The 17,897-nt window shown below is 44.6% G+C and overlaps 2 protein-coding genes across 3 annotated transcripts in view; both read left to right on the top strand.

Annotated features, from left to right (window-relative positions):
* The first annotated feature begins 5,340 nt into the window (after positions 1-5,340).
* LOC138349507 (innexin inx2-like) overlaps positions 5,341-17,897 on the top strand; it is a 36,973-nt gene continuing 24,416 nt past the window's right edge. The window contains exon 1 of the mRNA XM_045729333.2: positions 5,341-5,478. The gene's annotated coding sequence lies outside the window, so the exon portion shown is untranslated. The remainder of the gene's footprint in view (positions 5,479-17,897) is intronic.
* Positions 5,927-17,885, top strand: LOC123747272 (innexin inx2). Of its 2 annotated transcripts, none has more exons than XM_045729331.2 (3): positions 5,927-6,328; positions 12,500-12,686; positions 14,490-17,885. In XM_045729331.2, exons 2-3 carry the CDS (start codon positions 12,508-12,510, stop codon positions 15,610-15,612), a joined length of 1,302 nt encoding a protein of 433 aa, XP_045585287.1. In that variant the 5' UTR covers positions 5,927-6,328; positions 12,500-12,507; the 3' UTR covers positions 15,613-17,885. The 2 variants fall into 2 exon arrangements, with proteins under 2 accessions (XP_045585287.1, XP_045585288.1); XM_045729332.2 differs by lacking the exon at positions 5,927-6,328 and adding an exon at positions 11,668-11,848.

The raw sequence follows: 17,897 nt of genomic DNA, 5'->3' as shown, positions 1-17,897 counted from the left end.
TAATATCTCAATTTAATTAAATAATATTTCTACTATAATTAAATAACGAATTTACGACTGATCAAACACAAGCTTATCAATACTAAATAACAAATAAACACAGTAATCCTGGATACAGAATCTGTTACAGACATATATAGATCATTCCACGTGAGAACATATAAAACCCATTCCATGTGAGAACATATATAACTCATTCCATGTGAGAACATATATAACCCATTCCATGCGAGAACATATATAGCCCATTCCATGTGAAAACATATATAGCCCATTCCATGTGAGAACATATAGAGCCCATTCCATGTGAGAACATATATAGCCCATTCCATGTGAGAACATATATAGCCCATTCCACGTGAGAACATATAGAGCCCATTCCATGTGAGAACATATATAGCCCATTCCATGTGAGAACATATATAGCCCATTCCACGTGAGAACATATATAGCCCATTCCTGTGAGAACATATCAAACCCTATGCTACTTTACCCACCTTCCAAAGACTATTTTTACTTCAGAACTTGATGCAATTTTGTGTGATCTGAGGCAGTTACTTTCCACGTACCAACGATTGGTCTTGTAGTCGACTTTTGAAGTTCATGGCCTTAGAGTCTTTTAAACCCTTCTCATTCTGCAGTGATGGAAACTCAACATTGGTTGTATCTCTTTTAAAGCAGGAACAAGACAGAAGAGTTTTCCTGGGTTCCCAGACATATTGGTGTGGCCTCCTGTTTGACACTGATGAGATAGATCAACTCGTGGGCACTTGTGAAGTCAGAAACCTGCATCTTATTATCAGAACTGCCTTGTTCCACTAACAAGATGATCACCTCTGTTTCTCTGAGTCATGTCCCTCAATAAAGTCCTGTGAATATGCCTCTTTTGGTATTACTATGTCCTGTTGACCAGACCACACACTAGAAATTGAAGGGACGACGACGTTTCGGTCCGTCCTGGACCATTCTCAAGTCTCAATCGACTTGAGAATGGTCCAGGACGGACAGAAACGTCGTCGTCCCTTCAATTTCTAGTGTGTGGTCTGGTCAACATACTTCAGCCACGTTATTGTGACTCATCGCCTGCATACTATGTCCTGGCTCTCAAAGGGTTTCCCAGGTCGTAGTAAGCGGCCACACATACAATACCCTCGGCTCCGACTCCTCTCCCTCTCCTGGTGTTGAACTTGCGAAATTAAATACATAAGGTACCCATTCGAGTCATTGGACCGTCTGCTGGAGGGTCGCCCATGAAGCGCTGCTCTTGGAGGTAGGTTGGATGTCCTGGTTGAGCTGAAATGGAGAAATATGTCTGCACTGGTGTGAGAGTGTACGGTGAGGCAGGATTTTCTTGTTAAAATTTGGGGTCACCACTTGGGAGGACGGGTCCTTTCCTTAACCGGCTAACGCTCAGCCTCCCTTGTTGCCCAGGTAGGTGATATACCTTGGCTCCGGGAACAAACTTCTGAGAAAATTATGCATATGGAAAGTAAACCCACTTCTCAAGCACAGGTCTTGGGGTGGCGACCAGACTACAGAGTCGGACAGTAATGGAAGATCGGGCTTCGCATCCTTGGTTAAGGTCGGCCCAGTCCCGACTTCATCTTTCGTTCACCCAACTGCTCCTCTCCAATCCACTCCCACTGCCACTTCCTTGGCATGGTCGAACCCCAAGTCCCGCGCTGGTGACCACCTCATCATCTGGAGTGACTCCATCATTGGTTGTTACACTTGCACCTTAATGGGGGGACCAAGACGACATATTCGCCCTCAAACATACACGTTTCCCTCAACCACTGCTATATATCATGATCTGTTTGGTCTCGCTACACAGCCTAAATATTTTGATGTTTGTGATGATGTCTATACACCTGCCCTTATGATTCACATATATTTAAGCACCTTATAGACTCTTTGGATACCAATGTTACCTTTAACCTCACTCGAACTGGCACACACGTCAGTGACACCCCCTTTGCCTTCAAAAGACGCAGCTTAGAGGCTTAATCACTTTGTTCTGCATTGATGAGACCCCGATTTGGGTTTCAAAAATTGTCCAGTTAAATGCCAGCACCGGCACAGTCATTCTCTCTCACCATGTGATTGGGGACAGGGGACTTAAAGACGACCATGAGGATATTAAGAATTAGCTCGAGGCCCAAAATTATCCTATGCTGCAGGTTGATTAATTTACTCGACCCCCCTCGTGGTTGTCGTTGTCAACCCCTACTACCACTGTTGATAGTAGGACCCTTCAGTTTTCAGCCATTCTTGCCGTTGTCAGTTGCTCCAGTTAAGAATACATGCCCCTCTCCGCAATTGGGGGATGGTACCTATCGCCTACCTACCAATGAGGGGATGGTACCTATCACCTACCTACCAATAGGGGGATGGTACTTATATTCCAGTACCTATCGCCTGTGCAATAGGTACAGGAAATATTGGCAGGGATCCACAAAGTGCAGTAGTGAGGCGTCCTTGTGCCCTTGTGTAGTGTCCCTGGCCATTCTAAGACAGATTGTTCCTCTACCCGGGGCCTCGTAGCCTGGTGGATAGCGCGCAAGACTCTTAATTCTGTGGCGCGGGTTCGATTCCCGCACGAGGCAGAAACAAATGGGCAAAGTTTCTTTCACCCGGAATGCCCCTGTTACCTAGCAGTAAATAGGTACCTGGGAGTTAGTCAGCTGTCACAGGCTGCTTCCTGGGGGTGGAGGCCTGGTCGAGGACCGGGCCGCGGGGACACTAAAGCCCCGAAATCATCTCAAGATAACCTCAAGATAACCCGAGCTCACTGCATCAACTGTGGTGATGCCCAACGTGTGTTTTCCTGCACAAGCATGAATTATATATTGGAAAAAGCCACCCTCAACTTAAAAGATCACGATCTTATATCTTTTTCTGAGGCAAAGCACCAGGTCGGCCCTTTCCTCTTTTTCTGATATTTTGGTGATCATGCTACTGTTGTGTGAATTTGTGTGTGAGGGAGGGGGGGGGGGAGGGATGGTTGATGAATGATGACACATGATGTGCTCGTATATTTTTTTTTTTTTGGCCGCCATGGGTGTCTCGCTGTTGTAGCCGGAAGGGAAGGGAATTATCAGGGGAAGGCGCCAAACCAATACGACTATATAGCACTGGGAAAGGGTCAGGATAAGGATTTGGGATGGAACGGGGGGGGGGTAGGAAGGAATGGTGCCCAACCACTTGTGGACGGTCGGGGATTGAACGCCGACTTGCATGAAGAGAGACCGTCGCTCTACCGTCCACCCCAAGTGGTTGGGTTGTTGTAGCCGGAGACAGCGGCTACTGGTCGGGTCAGTAGCGCACGGCGGCACACTGACCGGAGTGTCAGTGCTGGCGTAGCTGGATGGCTTTCAAATCCAAGGATTCCATCACAATGGTTGTACTCTTCAAGTCACTTTTGTTGTCCTATCTTGAGTACTGCTCAGTACTCACTTCCCCCTTCAGAGCAGGAGAGATTGCTGAAATATAGGGAATATAGAGAACATATACGGCACGCATAGACGCGATAAAGCACCTAAATTATTGGGATCGTCTCAAAGCCCTCCAAATGTACTCACTAGAAAGAAGACGAGAGAGATTTCAAATAATATACACCTGGAAGATACTGGAGGGCCAAGTACCAAATCTACACAGTAAAATAACAACGTACTGGAGTGAACGATATGGAAGAAAATGCAGAATAGAACCAGTGAAGAGCAGAGGTGCCATAGGCACAATCAGAGAACACTGTATAAACATCAGAGGTCCGCGGTTGTTCAACACCCTCCCAGCAAGCATAAGAAATATTGCCGGAACAACCGTAGACATCTTCAAGAGGAAACTAGATTTATTCCTCCAAGGAGTGCCGGACCAACCGGGCTGTGGTGGGTATGGCACCACAGCCCGGTGCCATACCCACCACAGCCGCTCGGGCCGCTCCAAGCAGCCTTCTGCGGGCTTCTCCAAGCAACAGCCTAGTGGACCAAACTCTCATAAGTCAAGCCTGGCCTCGGGCCGGGCTTAGCGAGTAGAAGAACTCCCAGAACCCCATCAAGCAGGTATCAACCAGGCTTGCTGATCAATCTTACGGGAGAGCAGTGCTATGGTAGTGTGATGACTCGGGGTTTGTTCACTGATTTGGACTTCAGTGTCAGTTCTTAGGTTTCAGTTCGTGGATCCTAAGTGTATAACGGAGCTGGTGGTTCCCATTGTTCTTCCTTTGGCAAGTTACTTAGAATTCTGGGCCCTTGGGTGGTTCCTGTTGTGGCTGTCTCTTCTAACCCTTTGCCGAAGAGACATCCTCCTTGTCCTGTGTGGTGGCTGGTGGTGCATTACATAACTTGTGGTGTTGTGGGCTGCAAAGGGGGCCCTCGCAGATAGGTAGGTACATCCTACCTACCTACCCTGGGCTCACCTAGAAAAGGCAATCAATCAACATTTAACCCTTTGACTGCGGTTATCGTAAATTGTTGATTCACGGTAATGCGGTTATATTAAAATTTAACAAATTTGTTGCCTGGGTTTTACATGAATGATGCAAATATGGATATAAAAGCTATCTGTGGATGTACATACAGAAAAAGTGATGAAACTATCAATGAAACATCAGTGAATAAATCAGGAAGAAGCAGCAAAATTGAGCACCCAGGCATTGACAAGTGCCAGACGCGGACTTACAGAGCGTCTCCACCCAGTAAAACAATAAATACACACTTATTTTCATGTTTTTCTTATATTCTGCATACAAATTAATAATTCTATAATACATATTGTACAGCTGTTTGACAGAGAGACTGTGTAGGCGAATGTTCAGTGGTTCAATCATCAGTCTGGCATGAAGGCTGCTAGTTCGCACTCTGCCCATGATGGACACATTAGCTACAAATCGCAACACTGTTCTGAACGCTGTAGCTTCACCGCGTTGGATTTTTTGGCCAGATTAAGCGGGGTGCACAGATATTCTAAGAGTGGCCTTCATGAGCATCCTGTACAGTAGTAGTTACACGCGCGGTGGGGCCTGTTGGAAACGGTAAAGCATTGCTAGTTGCGCTTTGGCCACTACTGATTTCTCGTTTATATATTTGGTTGAATTTAGTAGCGATATTTCATACCCCAGGATTGTAGTGGGGTTCTGTACACGTTTCAATGAGTTTCCAGTGTTGATGGCTCCAAGTGAACTGGCTCAGCAGCCTATTGAACAGAACGGTATTTTATTGGGGTTTGTCAGTATTTTCCCCATTTTGTTCCCATCTTGCTGTAACGTTTGGGAGGCTTTTTACATTTTCGTTTAAAAACATTTCCCGGGAGGGAATTGTTGCCACTGGATACGTAACTGGAGTGAGTGTGAGGTGTTCACTCTTATCTCTCCCTCTCTCCCGGTGTGTGCTCTGTCACCACATACCAGCAGCTCAGACGCTCAGTGCTCCTCGGGACGGGAGGACGCGCCGGAAACACCTTACCAACACCAGTAATTTAGTGAGTGAACGTTGTGTCGGACTACTGGCAATGATACTGTGCTCGCAGTGATTTTGTTATTAAGTGAGACAGCGTGAACTACGTACTTTACCATGGTGGTAAAAGTGGTCTCTGAACTCTTTATTTTTTCACCAATTATAGCACCCAAATTACCGACATACAAAGTAATAGATTTGCCCCAAGGGGGCTCCAGTCTTGACACTGTTGCGGCCCCCTCGTAACCACTTTGTCACGAACAGGGGTCATTATTAACACCATAATAACAATCTTTAATATTCTGACCGGAAAAGAGCCTCATCGGGGTCAGTAGGATTTTCATGTTGATAAGTGCATCCTTCGTCTCTCTACCATTAACTATCTGACTCAAAACTCAAATTCTATTTAGCGATGCCATGAGATTTTGCGTAGGGTAAGTTTGGCACCCTGTCATGGCACCTTTTTGGATACCAGTTGCGTATCTTTGAGATCCTTATTGTGGGTGTTCAGCGGTGTAGTGGGTAGAGTTATGGACAACCACTTATGTGGTCCTGTGTTCGAGGCTCTAAATAGCCCAAGTGAATAAAATATATTATGTGAGAGAGAAAGTCCCCTCCCCCCCCCAAAAAAAAAAATGAAAATTTTGAGGCAAATGGGTGACTTGAACCAGTGATCTGGTGATCGCTAGACTATAAGAATCCGAGTGGACTCCAGTTCATGGCCTCTACAACCTCTAAGTAGGTAGTAGACAATCGACTTGGGAATAGTCCAGGACGGACCGAAACGTCGTCGTCGCTTCACTTTCTAGTGTGTGGTCTGGTCAACATACTTCAGCCACGTTATTGTGACTCATCGCCTGCATATGAATCTCTAAGTAAATTCAATAGTTCCGAGTTGATAGGCTTTTGTCCTATCGTGGCCGAGTGAGTTAAGGCAGGCGTCTTGGGATCACCAGGATGCAGTTTTAAGTCGTCCCGTTTTTACGCCCCAAAATGATTTATCATTGAAAATTAGAATACAACCACACTACCATGGGAATAAATATTTCCTTCACCTGGGCACTAGAAAGCTCGAACCGCCGACCCCACAAGCGTGAGGCAGAAGCTCTATCGACCTAGTAGTAGTAGTAGTCAGGGAAAGTCAAGAATTCCATCTGGGCAGCGGTTAGTTGCTTCTGGAATATTTTCTTATTAAGACTACTCATAGCAAGATCGATAGAGCTTCTGCCTCACGCTCGTGTAGTCGGTGGTTCGAGTCTCCTAGTACACAGGTGACTGAAATATAATATATATCATAAATTTGTTATAAGGTGTTAAGTTGAGTAAGGGCGTGGATATATCAAAGGAAACAGAGTTATTATATATGGGGTTAAATCAGAGTGAGACACATTTGTAGTGTCCCAAAGCTCTGTCCTGGGTCCTCTGTTGTTTACCAAATATACAAACGATTTAGATTTAGGAATGAGCAGCAAATTTGCAGACGATAAGAAAATCGGGAGAAGAATAAATTCCAAGGGCAGCGGTCCAAACTGGATTTTGAATCTGTCGAAAGAGCGGCAGATGCAGTTTAATTCTGACAAACGTTGGATTCTAAAGCTATGTAATGATGTCAGAGTTTATAGCTATCAGCTAGACAGTATTTTAACTGCGAAAAAGGATCTAGGGATCACGATTAGTAAAATATTTAACCTAAAAACAGTTAATGTTTTTAACTACAGCTACATCTTTGCTTTTGTTGGGCTCCATTTAAATTACGGAGTTTAATTTTGATTGCCATACTACGGAATGGACATAAATTCATATTAAAAGGATTGCGAAAGCTTAATTTACCTTCTCTAGACAGGTAAAGAGTTAGGGGTGACATGGCTGTAATAAGAACAAAGGTAACTGCAGAAGGCCTATTGGCCCATACGAGGCAGCTTCTATTCTATAACCACCCAATCCCACTCATATACTTGTCCAACCCGTGCTTGAAACAATCGAGGGACCCCACCTCCACAATGTTACGCGGCAATTGGTTCCACAAATCAACAACCCTGTTACTGAACCAGTATTTACCCAAGTCTTTCCTAAATCTAAACTTATCCAATTTATATCCATTGTTTCGTGTTCTGTCCTGTGTTGATACTTTTAATACCCTATTAATATCCCCCCGGTTATGTCCATTCATCCACTTGTAAACCTCTATCATGTCACCCCTAACTCTTCGCCTTTCCAGTGAATGCAACTTAAGCTTTGTTAATCTTTCTTCATATGAAAGATTTCTAATTTGGGGAATTAACTTAGTCATCCTACGCTGGACACGTTCAAGTGAATTTATATCCATTCTATAATATGGCGACCAAAACTGAACTGCATAATCTAAATGGGGCCTAACTAGAGCAAGATATAGCTTGAGAACCACACCAGGTGTCTTGTTACTAACGCTGCGATTAATAATATACTAGTCGATAAATTGGCATGACAAGTGATATATTAATAAAATATTAAATACCTCTACACAAGATAAAACACGAAACAGTGAATAGAAATTGTACTATTTTAAATTTTGGAAAGTCCTTGGTAAAAGCTAGTGTGAAAACCAGAGTGTTTATTTAAGAACATAAGATAAGAATAAAGGTAACTGCAGAAGGCCTATTGGCCTATACGAGGCAGCTCCTATTTATAACCACCTAATCCCACTCATATACATGTCCAACCCACGTTTGAAACAATCAAGGGACCCCACCTCCACCACTCTACGCGGTAACTGATTCCACAAATCAACAACTCTGTTACTGAACCAGTATTTACCCAGGTCTTTCCTAAATCTAAACTTATCTAATTTATACCTATTGTTTCGTGTTCTGTCTTGTGTTGATACTTTTAATACCGTATTAATATCCCCTTTGTTATGTCCATTCATTCACTTGTAAACCTTTATCATGTCACCCCCAAGTTCTTCGCCTTTCTAGAGAATGTAATTTAGGCTTTGTCAATCTTTCTTCATAAAATAAGTTTCTAATCTGAGGGATTAACTTTATCTTTAGTTAACATTAAATTTGTGAAAACAGATATCCGGGTGACATAATAGATTTAGGTTCACTTGATTATTTAAATTGTAGGCTAGACATATATACGACTCAATTAGGATTGATATAAAGGGGACGAACCTATGCATTTTCCTTAATTTCCCTGCTTTTTAGTACAATCTGTTAGTCCAGAAGCTTGAGGCTGGTTTCATCTAATTTAGCCCAGTTGGGTACGTTGGGTTGGGTTATTACTGTTGGGTACGTGCCCATCAGAGGCATAAAAAGTGACTACGCCAAACTTGACTCTACGCCAAACTCAACAAATCTCAACCTCAACAAATCACAATTATAATTATTATTATTTATTTTTTTGAGAGAAAGAGAGAGAAAGAGAAAGAGAGAGAGAGAGAGAGAGAGAGAGAGAGAGAGAGAGAGAGAGAGAGAGAGAGAGAGAGAGAGAGAGAGAGAGAGAGAGTCATGTCATGTCACCCCTAACTCTTCGCCTTTCCATTCACTGGAAAGGCGAAGAGTTAGGGGTGACATGATAGAGGTTTACAAGTGGATGAATGGACATAACCGGGGGGATATTAATAGGGTATTAAAAGTATCAACACAGGACAGAACACGAAACAATGGATATAAATTGGATAAGTTTAGATTTAGGAAAGACTTGGGTAAATACTGGTTCAGTAACAGGGTTGTTGATTTGTGGAACCAATTGCCGCGTAACATTGTGGAGGTGGGGTCCCTCGATTGTTTCAAGCACGGGTTGGACAAGTATATGAGTGGGATTGGGTGGTTATAGAATAGGAGCTGCCTCGTATGGGCCAATAGGCCTTCTGCAGTTACCTTTGTTCTTATGTTCTTATGAGAGAGAGAGAGAGAGTGAGAGAAGCAGTAGTCATAAACTGTGCTAGAAAACGTTTATGCCAATTAATCAATAACACAACATCAACATTGACGAGTCTCTGGGGTAAAAACGTTTTTTTCTAGATTTCACAGGAAATTCATATCGGAATTTAATTGCTTCATTATCTCTGATGTTTATATAAGTTTCTTGGTTGACGCTACCTCACTGCACGTCCGAATGGCTTTGTTTTCCCTTTGGTCATGTCACCCTTGGTGATGAACGGTCATGTCTCCCCTGGTGGTAAACGGTCATGTCTCCCCTGGTAGTGAACGGTCATGTCTCCCCTGGTGATGAACGGTCATGTCTCCCCTTGGTGGTGAACGGTCATGTCACCCCTGGTGGTGAACGGTCATGTCACCCCTGGTGGTGAACGGTCATGTCACCCCTGGTAGTGAACGGTCATGTCACCCCTGGTGGTGAACGGTCATGTCACCCTTGGTGGTGAACGGTCATGTCACCCCTGGTAGTGAACGGTCATGTCACCCTTGGTGGTGAACGGTCATGTCACCCCTGGTGGTGAACGGTCATGTCACCCCTGGTGGTGAACGGTCATGTCACCCCTGGTGGTGAACGGTCATGTCACCCCTGGTGGTGAACGGTCATGTCACCCCTGGTAGTGAACGGTCATGTCACCCCTGGTAGTGAACGGTCATGTCACCCCTGGTGGTGAACGGTCATGTCTCCCCTGGTGATGAACGGTCATGTCTTCCCTGGTGGTGAACGGTCATGTCACCCCTGGTGGTGAACGGTCATGTCTCCCCTGGTGATGAACGGCCATGTCTCCCCTGGTGGTGAGCGGTCATGTCACCCCTGGTGGTGAACGGTCTTGTCACCCCTGGTGGTGAACGGTCATGTCACCCCTGGTGGTGAACGGTCATGTCACCCCTGGTGGTGAACGGTCTTGTCACCCCTGGTGGTGAACGGTCATGTCACCCCTGGTGGTGAACGGTCTTGTCACCCCTGGTGGTGAACGGTCATGTCACCCCTGGTGGTGAACGGTCATGTCACCCCTGGTGGTGAACGGTCATGTCTCCCCTGGTGATGAACGGTCATGTCTTCCCTGGTGGTGAGCGGTCATGTCACCCCTGGTGGTGAACGGTCTTGTCACCCCTGGTGGTGAACGGTCATGTCACCCCTGGTGGTGAACGGTCATGTCACCCCTGGTGGTGAACGTATCCATTAGAGCGTGTTATCCCGGGTATTATACCATTAACGTTCGTGCTCGCTGCCTGAACGTCCGAGTCATAGTCCGTACACGTTCATTGGTTATACGTACGGAAAAACGTTGAATATACATGGTTACGTTTCACCACTGTACGTTTCCACTGGACGTCCCAGTGATGTACGTGTCCACTGGACGTCCCAGTGATGTACGTGTCCACTGGACGTCCCAGTGATGTACGTGTCCACTGGACGTCCCAGTGATGTACGTGTCCACTGGACGTCCCAGTGATGTACGTGTCCACTGGACGTTCCAGTGATGTACGTGTCCACTGGACGTCCCAGTGATGTACGTGTCCACTGGACGTCCCAGTGATGTACGTGTCCACTGATGCTCCCAGTGATGTACGTGTCCACTGGTCGTCCCAGTGATGTACGTGTCCACTGGACGTCCCAGTGATGTACGTGTCCACTGAACGTCCCAGTGATGTACGTGTCCACTGATGCTCCCAGTGATGTACGTGTCCACTGGTCGTCCCAGTGATGTACGTGTCCACTGGACGTCCCAGTGATGTACGTGTCCACTGGACGTCCCAGTGATGTACGTGTCCACTGGACGTCCCAGTGATGTACGTGTCCACTGGACGTCCCAGTGATGTACGTGTCCACTGGTCGTCCCAGTGATGTACGTGTCCACTGGTCGTCCCAGTGATGTACGTGTCCACTGAACGTCCCAGTGATGTACGTGTCCACTGATGCTCCCAGTGATGTACGTGTCCACTGGTCGTCCCATTGATGTACGTGTCCACTGATCGTCCCAGTGATGTACGTGTCCACTGGTGGTCCCAGTGATGTACGTGTCCACTGGTCGTCCCAGTGATGTACGTGTCCACTGGTCGTCCCAGTGATGTACGTGTCCACTGAACGTCCCAGTGATGTACGTGTCCACTGAACGTCCCAGTGATGTACGTGTCTACTGGACGTCCCAGTGATGTACGTGTCCACTGGACGTCCCAGTGATGTACGTGTCCACTGGACGTCCCAGTGATGTACGTGTCCACTGGACGTCCCAGTGATGTACGTGTCCACTGGTGCTCCCACGGATATACGTAAATTACCTAAGTGAAGTTACAGGATGAGAGCTACGCTCGAGGTGTCCCGTTTTCCCAGTACTCTTTGTCATATAACGCTCGGAAACTCCCAGGTTTGGGAGCGTTGAACGTGTCCACTAACCTGTACTACCCCTCTGTAGACTTCGTCCGCGTGACGTGTTATCAACTGGAACACTGAAGTGACTGGAACCAGCTACCAAGGTACTGACAGACGCGTACCTAACCCTGCCCCTGTATCACGACATAGTGATACAAATTGGGATTCCACTGAATCCCAGGTTGAAAAACTACTTTTCTCCACATAATACTGCATGAGAGTCATATGTAAAGCTTGGACTGGCTTCAGTAGGGGCCTTCAGACTTCCTGCGGATTCAGTGGAATTCCAAGTTGTATCATTTAAGATAGTGTCGTGGTACAGGAGTTAGGTGCGCAGCAAGGAGAACCTTTGATCGCTGGTTCGAATCACTTTATTGTTCCAGTTGATTTTCTTACTGATATACATCACGTTAGGGTTATTTTCTTGTATACACTTGTTACTAAAAGAATTTCTACTCGAGTATGTTGCACCCAACACACACAATGTTGACCAGACCACACACTAGAAGGTGAAGGGACGACGACGTCCCTTCACCTTCTCAAGTCGATTGCGATCTCACAATCGACTTGAGAATGGTCCAGGACGGACCGAAACGTCGTCGTCCCTTCACCTTCTAGTGTGTGGTCTGGTCAACATACTTTAGCCACGTTATTGTGACTCATCGCCTGCAACACACACAATATTTCAATTTAATGTATTTCATTTTAAGTGTTCGTTTGCGGATCAGTTTTTGACATTGACTATTTGTCTTCAGGAGCGAGGATGCCGTCCATTGGCGCGAGTGTGGATATTCGCTCCATCCTGGGGAGCATTTTTAACCTTTTCAAGACCAGAGCCAACCAGATATGTGCTGCCACCTGCGACGGTCTGGTGCTGAGGATGCACTACCGATGGACCTTCTGTCTCCTGCTGGGGGGCTTCCTCACTGTCTGGTACTCCTGGTAAGTCTTCTTCACTGTCTGGTACTGTACTCCTGGCAAGTCTTCCTTAACGTCTGGTACTCCTGGTAAGTTTTTCTCGCCGTCTGGTACTCCTGGTAAGTCTTTCTCACTGTCTGGTACTCCTGGTAAGTCTTTCTCACCGTCCTACTCTTGCCCACTCACTATCTCCTACTCTTGTCCCCTCGTTATATCCTTATCTTGCCCACTCACTCTCCTCCTGGCAACTTGCAACATTTTATTTTGCCCACTCGCGTTCTACACGTATAATACATCCTGATAACATGATACATAATGCTTAATACATCCTCCTACCAACCAATTTCATCTACTTCTACTGACCTGCTTAATGCATCCACCTATCTACCGATGATCACTACTCGTATTTATCCATATTAGGACATCCTATTATATTACTATTACGCACCTCTCGGTAACCACTCCCTGTTATCCTCTATCAAAATCACCAAGGTATATATATATATATCTGGGTGATTTTGTGCTATCACTCTGGGTTACAATGTGCGCTATCAGTGTTTCTGGAATATATTTCCCCTTGCCATTATATTTACACATTATTTTAGAGAGGTTTAAATCATTTACATTTTCTGATTACGTTGTGTTTTTGAATAGCAGTTGTGTGTTTTATTGAATGTCAGTTAAGTATTTAAGTTAATTGTACTTTTCATCAGTATTTCTTAGTTACGTGTTGTTAGGCCATATTTGAGTATATAATGTATTTGTTAGAAAATAATAGTACTAATGCATTGAAACTATGAACAGCATAAAACACTGGGTCGCTAGATTGTTTCGAGTCATAGTTAGATATAAACAGGATCTACCTTGTAAGGGGCAGTGCTACTGCCCCTTACAAGCATGGGGGGCTTCCTTACTGTCTGGTATTCTTGGTAAGTCTTTCTCACCGTCTGGTTCTTCTGGTAAGTCTTTCTCACCATCCGGTACTCCTGGTAAGTCTTCTTCACTGTCTGGTACTCCTGGTAAGTCTTTCTCACCGTCCGGTAGTCCTGGTAAGTCTTTCTCACCATCCGGTACTCCTGGTAAGTCTTTCTCATCGTCTAGTACTCCTGGTAAGTCTTTCTCACTGTCTGGTACTCCTGGTAAGTCTTCCTTAACGTCTGGTACTCCTGGTAAGTCTTCCTTAACGTCTGGTACTCCTGGTAAGTCTTTCTCACCGTCCTACTCTTGCCCACACACTATCTCCTACTCTTGTCCCCTCGTTATATCCTTATCTTGCCCACTCACTCTCCTCCTGGCAACTTGCAACATTTTATTTTGCCCACTCGCGTTCTACACGTATAATACATCCTGCTAACATGATACATAATGCTTAATGAATAGTTTTTGAATAGCAGTTGTGTGTTTTATTGAATGTCAGTTAAGTATTTAAGTTAATTGTACTTTTCATCAGTATTTCTTAGTTACGTGTTGTTAGGCCATATTTGAGTATATAATGTATTTGTTAGAAAATAATAGTACTAATGCATTGAAACTATGAACAGCATAAAACACCGGGTCGCTAGATTGTTTCGAGTCATAGTTAGATATAAACAGGATCTACCTTGTAAGGGGCAGTGCTACTGCCCCTTACAAGCATACAATACAGATTTGTGAAATCTGTTTTCACAAATTAACAATCCAGTTTTCAAACTAGCATTTACCCAGGACTTTCCACAATCTAAACTAGTCCAATTTCTATTCACTGTTTCGTGTTTTATCTTGTGTAGAGATATTTGCAGCTATTTGTATTCTAGGCAAGTCACTATATCTGGCTTATGTCCTCAACAGGTATCACCGCGACGTCATCACCTGCGTGTCGCACTTCAACGCTGAGACACAAGTCCGTCTCGACTACATCAATATCTGCCTCTCTTACCCTTATGTAGAAGAGAATGGCTCCAGGAGGTATATACTCTTCTACCGCTGGATATCTTGGTCGCTCCTCGTCTTAGCTGGAGTATATTACATCCCACGAAAGGTATCCAAGAACTTCGACAACGCGAGGTGTAAGAAACTGCTGGAAGACCTTGCTGCCAACGCTCACAGATATGACCAAGCAGAGAGAGAGTTGGTGGAGAGAGCAGCAAGATATATCATCTTTAACCTCAAGACTCACGACGGCCTCTACTGGAAATATCTCGGAGTCAATGTCCTGGCGTTGGCTGTTGACCTTTTTGCTATGCAGTACATGGACTTCATTCTTCAGGGCCGGTTTATTCAGTACGGTTTCAAGGCCTACCCATTCGACAGAGATCCACAGACATTCACTGATTACATGTCTCAAACATTCCCTCCATTTGCCTCTTGTGAACTTACTAGCAAAAACCAGTTGGTAAACAAACGTTCTGAGACGTTTGGTTGTCACCTCACCATCATGGAGCTGTACGAGAAGGTGTTCTTGTTACTGTGGGTGTGGTTGATCATCCTGACCTTCATCACCTGCTGCTACATCATCTTCCTCCTCTTCATGTGGCTTCCATGCCTGCGAATTTACCTTCTACGCACTGCCAAGCCTGCCCATGCCAACGAGAACGTTCGAAAGCTTTTGCATAATGTTTCGCAGAACTGCAAGATTGGCGACATTTATCTTCTGTATCGTGTGAAGGGCCACCTTAGTCATGCCAGGTTCTACGAGCTGATGACAAGACTGGCAGATCCTTCTTTGTATAAAAAGCAGATTCAGCAGGGCCCACCTGGAGCACTTCCAGATGGCAAGGAAAAGATGCCACCAAACACGCAGGCCGATACCCTGAGGAATCGTCGTCCAAACATGCCCCAAAACCCACCAGTGAACCCTGAGTACCTGCATCAGCTCCTGGCTGGCAACCCGGAGATGATGGGCAAACACCCACAACATCCTACCCAGCATAACCCATCGTTAAAGACGAACACCAGCATTCTCATCGACTAGACATATAATCCACAAGTCACTAATGTGCTAAAGTTGTCACGGGTTAATTAAATGTCAGATGACAGGCAGTGTCAGGGTTGGTGTTGTCCCCACACAATACTCCTGAACCGTGAGGTGTTATGACATACCCTCCAGGGGGAACTTTGAGGTGTTATGACATGCTCTCCAGGGGGAACTTTGAGGTGTTATGACATGCTCTCCAGGGGAACTTTGAGGTGTTATGACATGCTCTCCAGGGGGAACTTTGAGGTGTTTTGACATGCCCTCCAGGGGAACTTTGAGGTGTTATGACATGCTCTCCAGGGGAACTTTGAGGTGTTATGACATACTCTCCAGGGGAACTTTGAGGTGTTATGACATGCTCTCCAGGGGGAACTTTGAGGTGTTATGACATGCTCTCCAGGGGAACTTTGAGGTGTTTTGACATGCCCTCCAGGGAGAACTTTGAGGTGTTATGACATGCCCACCCTGGGAATCTTGAGATGTTATGACGTGCCCACCCGGGGAACTTGAAACTTGTGATCCGGTTGATTACCTCTGGTGTTTCAGAGTCTAACGTTCTGATATCACTGTTGTGTCAATGGGAGAATGATGTTCAGCTTTATTGCTCACTATTTTAATAAAATAGGCAATAACACTTTTGGAAAATAATTCACAAAATCAGAGTAAATGGGACCCAAGTGCCGCACAACTGTTGCTAGTTATCTCTTTGTATTATATATATTTGAACATTAGGATATCACCAGCACATACAACCTTTTAGGTGGTGACGTGGGCGATCGTTTCCCGCTCAGCAACAGAAACAAGAGCAATTGTTTCGAGCAATAAACATAAGTATATTCCCGTTTCAATTTTTTGTGTGTATCTGTACACAAGATGAAACAAAAATCGGTTTCCATTACAGTAATTAATGTGTTTGTAAGACATTTTATAACGACGCAACTCAACTTTATATTTACAAACAAAATCACTTGAATGTAAAACCTATTTTTTGAGAGGTAAAGCATAAAAAAAACAGAATCTCTGACCATTTACAGCGAACTTGATATTCTCTGTTTAACATTTTTACATATTATATATATATATATATATATATATATATATATATATATATATATATATATATATGTCAAAAGTGATGACTATGCGAGTAGAAACACACATTCGCGTGCGTTTATTTCTCAAATTGTCTCACCTTGCAGGCATTAAGTGATAAATTGCACAATCAGCCAATTCGGGAAGTCTCTGCGATCGCATCCAGCAGGAGGCTACTCCGGGAGTATGTGTGTGTGTGTGTGTGTGTGTGTGTGTGTGTGTGTGTGTGTACTCACCTAGTTGTGTTTGCGGGGGTTGAGCTCTGGCTCTTTGGTCCCGCCTCTCAACCGTCAATCAACAGGTGTACAGGTTCCTGAGCCTACTGGGCTCTATCATATCTACATTTAAAACTGTGTATGGAGTCAGCCTCCACCACATCACTGCCTAATGCATTCCATCTGTGTGTGTGTGTGTGTGTGTGTGTGTGTGTGTGTGTGTGTGTGTGTGTGTGTGTGTGTGTGTGTGTGGAGGGGGGGTGAGTGTAAGAGGTCGTTAGTAGTCTTAGCACCCTTGTCAATAGTCCTAGCACCTTCCCCCTTGTCAATAGTCCTAGCACCTCCCTCGACTCTGCCTCCACACATTCCAGCTACATGATTGGTGAGCTTCCAGGGCCTTGCATCTTGGTCTGCTGCCATAACTGAGACGCAGTGAATCCTGCAACTTCCTGAGATGGTGTACGATGCAGCTTCTGTTCGTTTTCTTAGTGTGCTCTAGTATTTTAAAGAATTTAATGGAAAAACCTTTTGTAACTATACCTTCATGATGTAGTTAAGTTGGTCACTACTTATTACTTATCTTTATCAGTTTGTGTCATGCTCAATTTGCCTTTCTTTATCTCTCGTGTTTATAATTAACTATTTGTAATTTAAAATAAAAAAAAATTCAGTTTAGCTGTAATCCTCAAGACGCTTGTGTTAAAGTATGCCTTAGACAACTGGAAACTAGTTTTCATAAGTGTTTTAAGTGCCTTAACACACTCCATCAACATCAATTATAAAGCTGTGATATTTCCACTAGGTTTAAGTGATATTTTAAAACTGGGTTCTGATGTAATTATTATTGTTTCCTTGAGCTCAGTAAATGCCAAATGTTACTATGTGTGGCATTTCCTAACATGCACTGTTTACACTACTTAGAAAACTCTCTTTCCGACAAAATAAAGTACACTTTTTAATTTAGTTTTTGTTTCA

Source organism: Procambarus clarkii, chromosome 94 (genome assembly GCF_040958095.1).
Source record: "Procambarus clarkii isolate CNS0578487 chromosome 94, FALCON_Pclarkii_2.0, whole genome shotgun sequence".
In the NCBI taxonomy this organism is placed as follows: Eukaryota; Metazoa; Arthropoda; class Malacostraca; order Decapoda; family Cambaridae; genus Procambarus; species Procambarus clarkii.
Note: the sequence above shows the minus strand (reverse complement) of the source record. Positions and strands in the feature narration are given on the sequence as shown.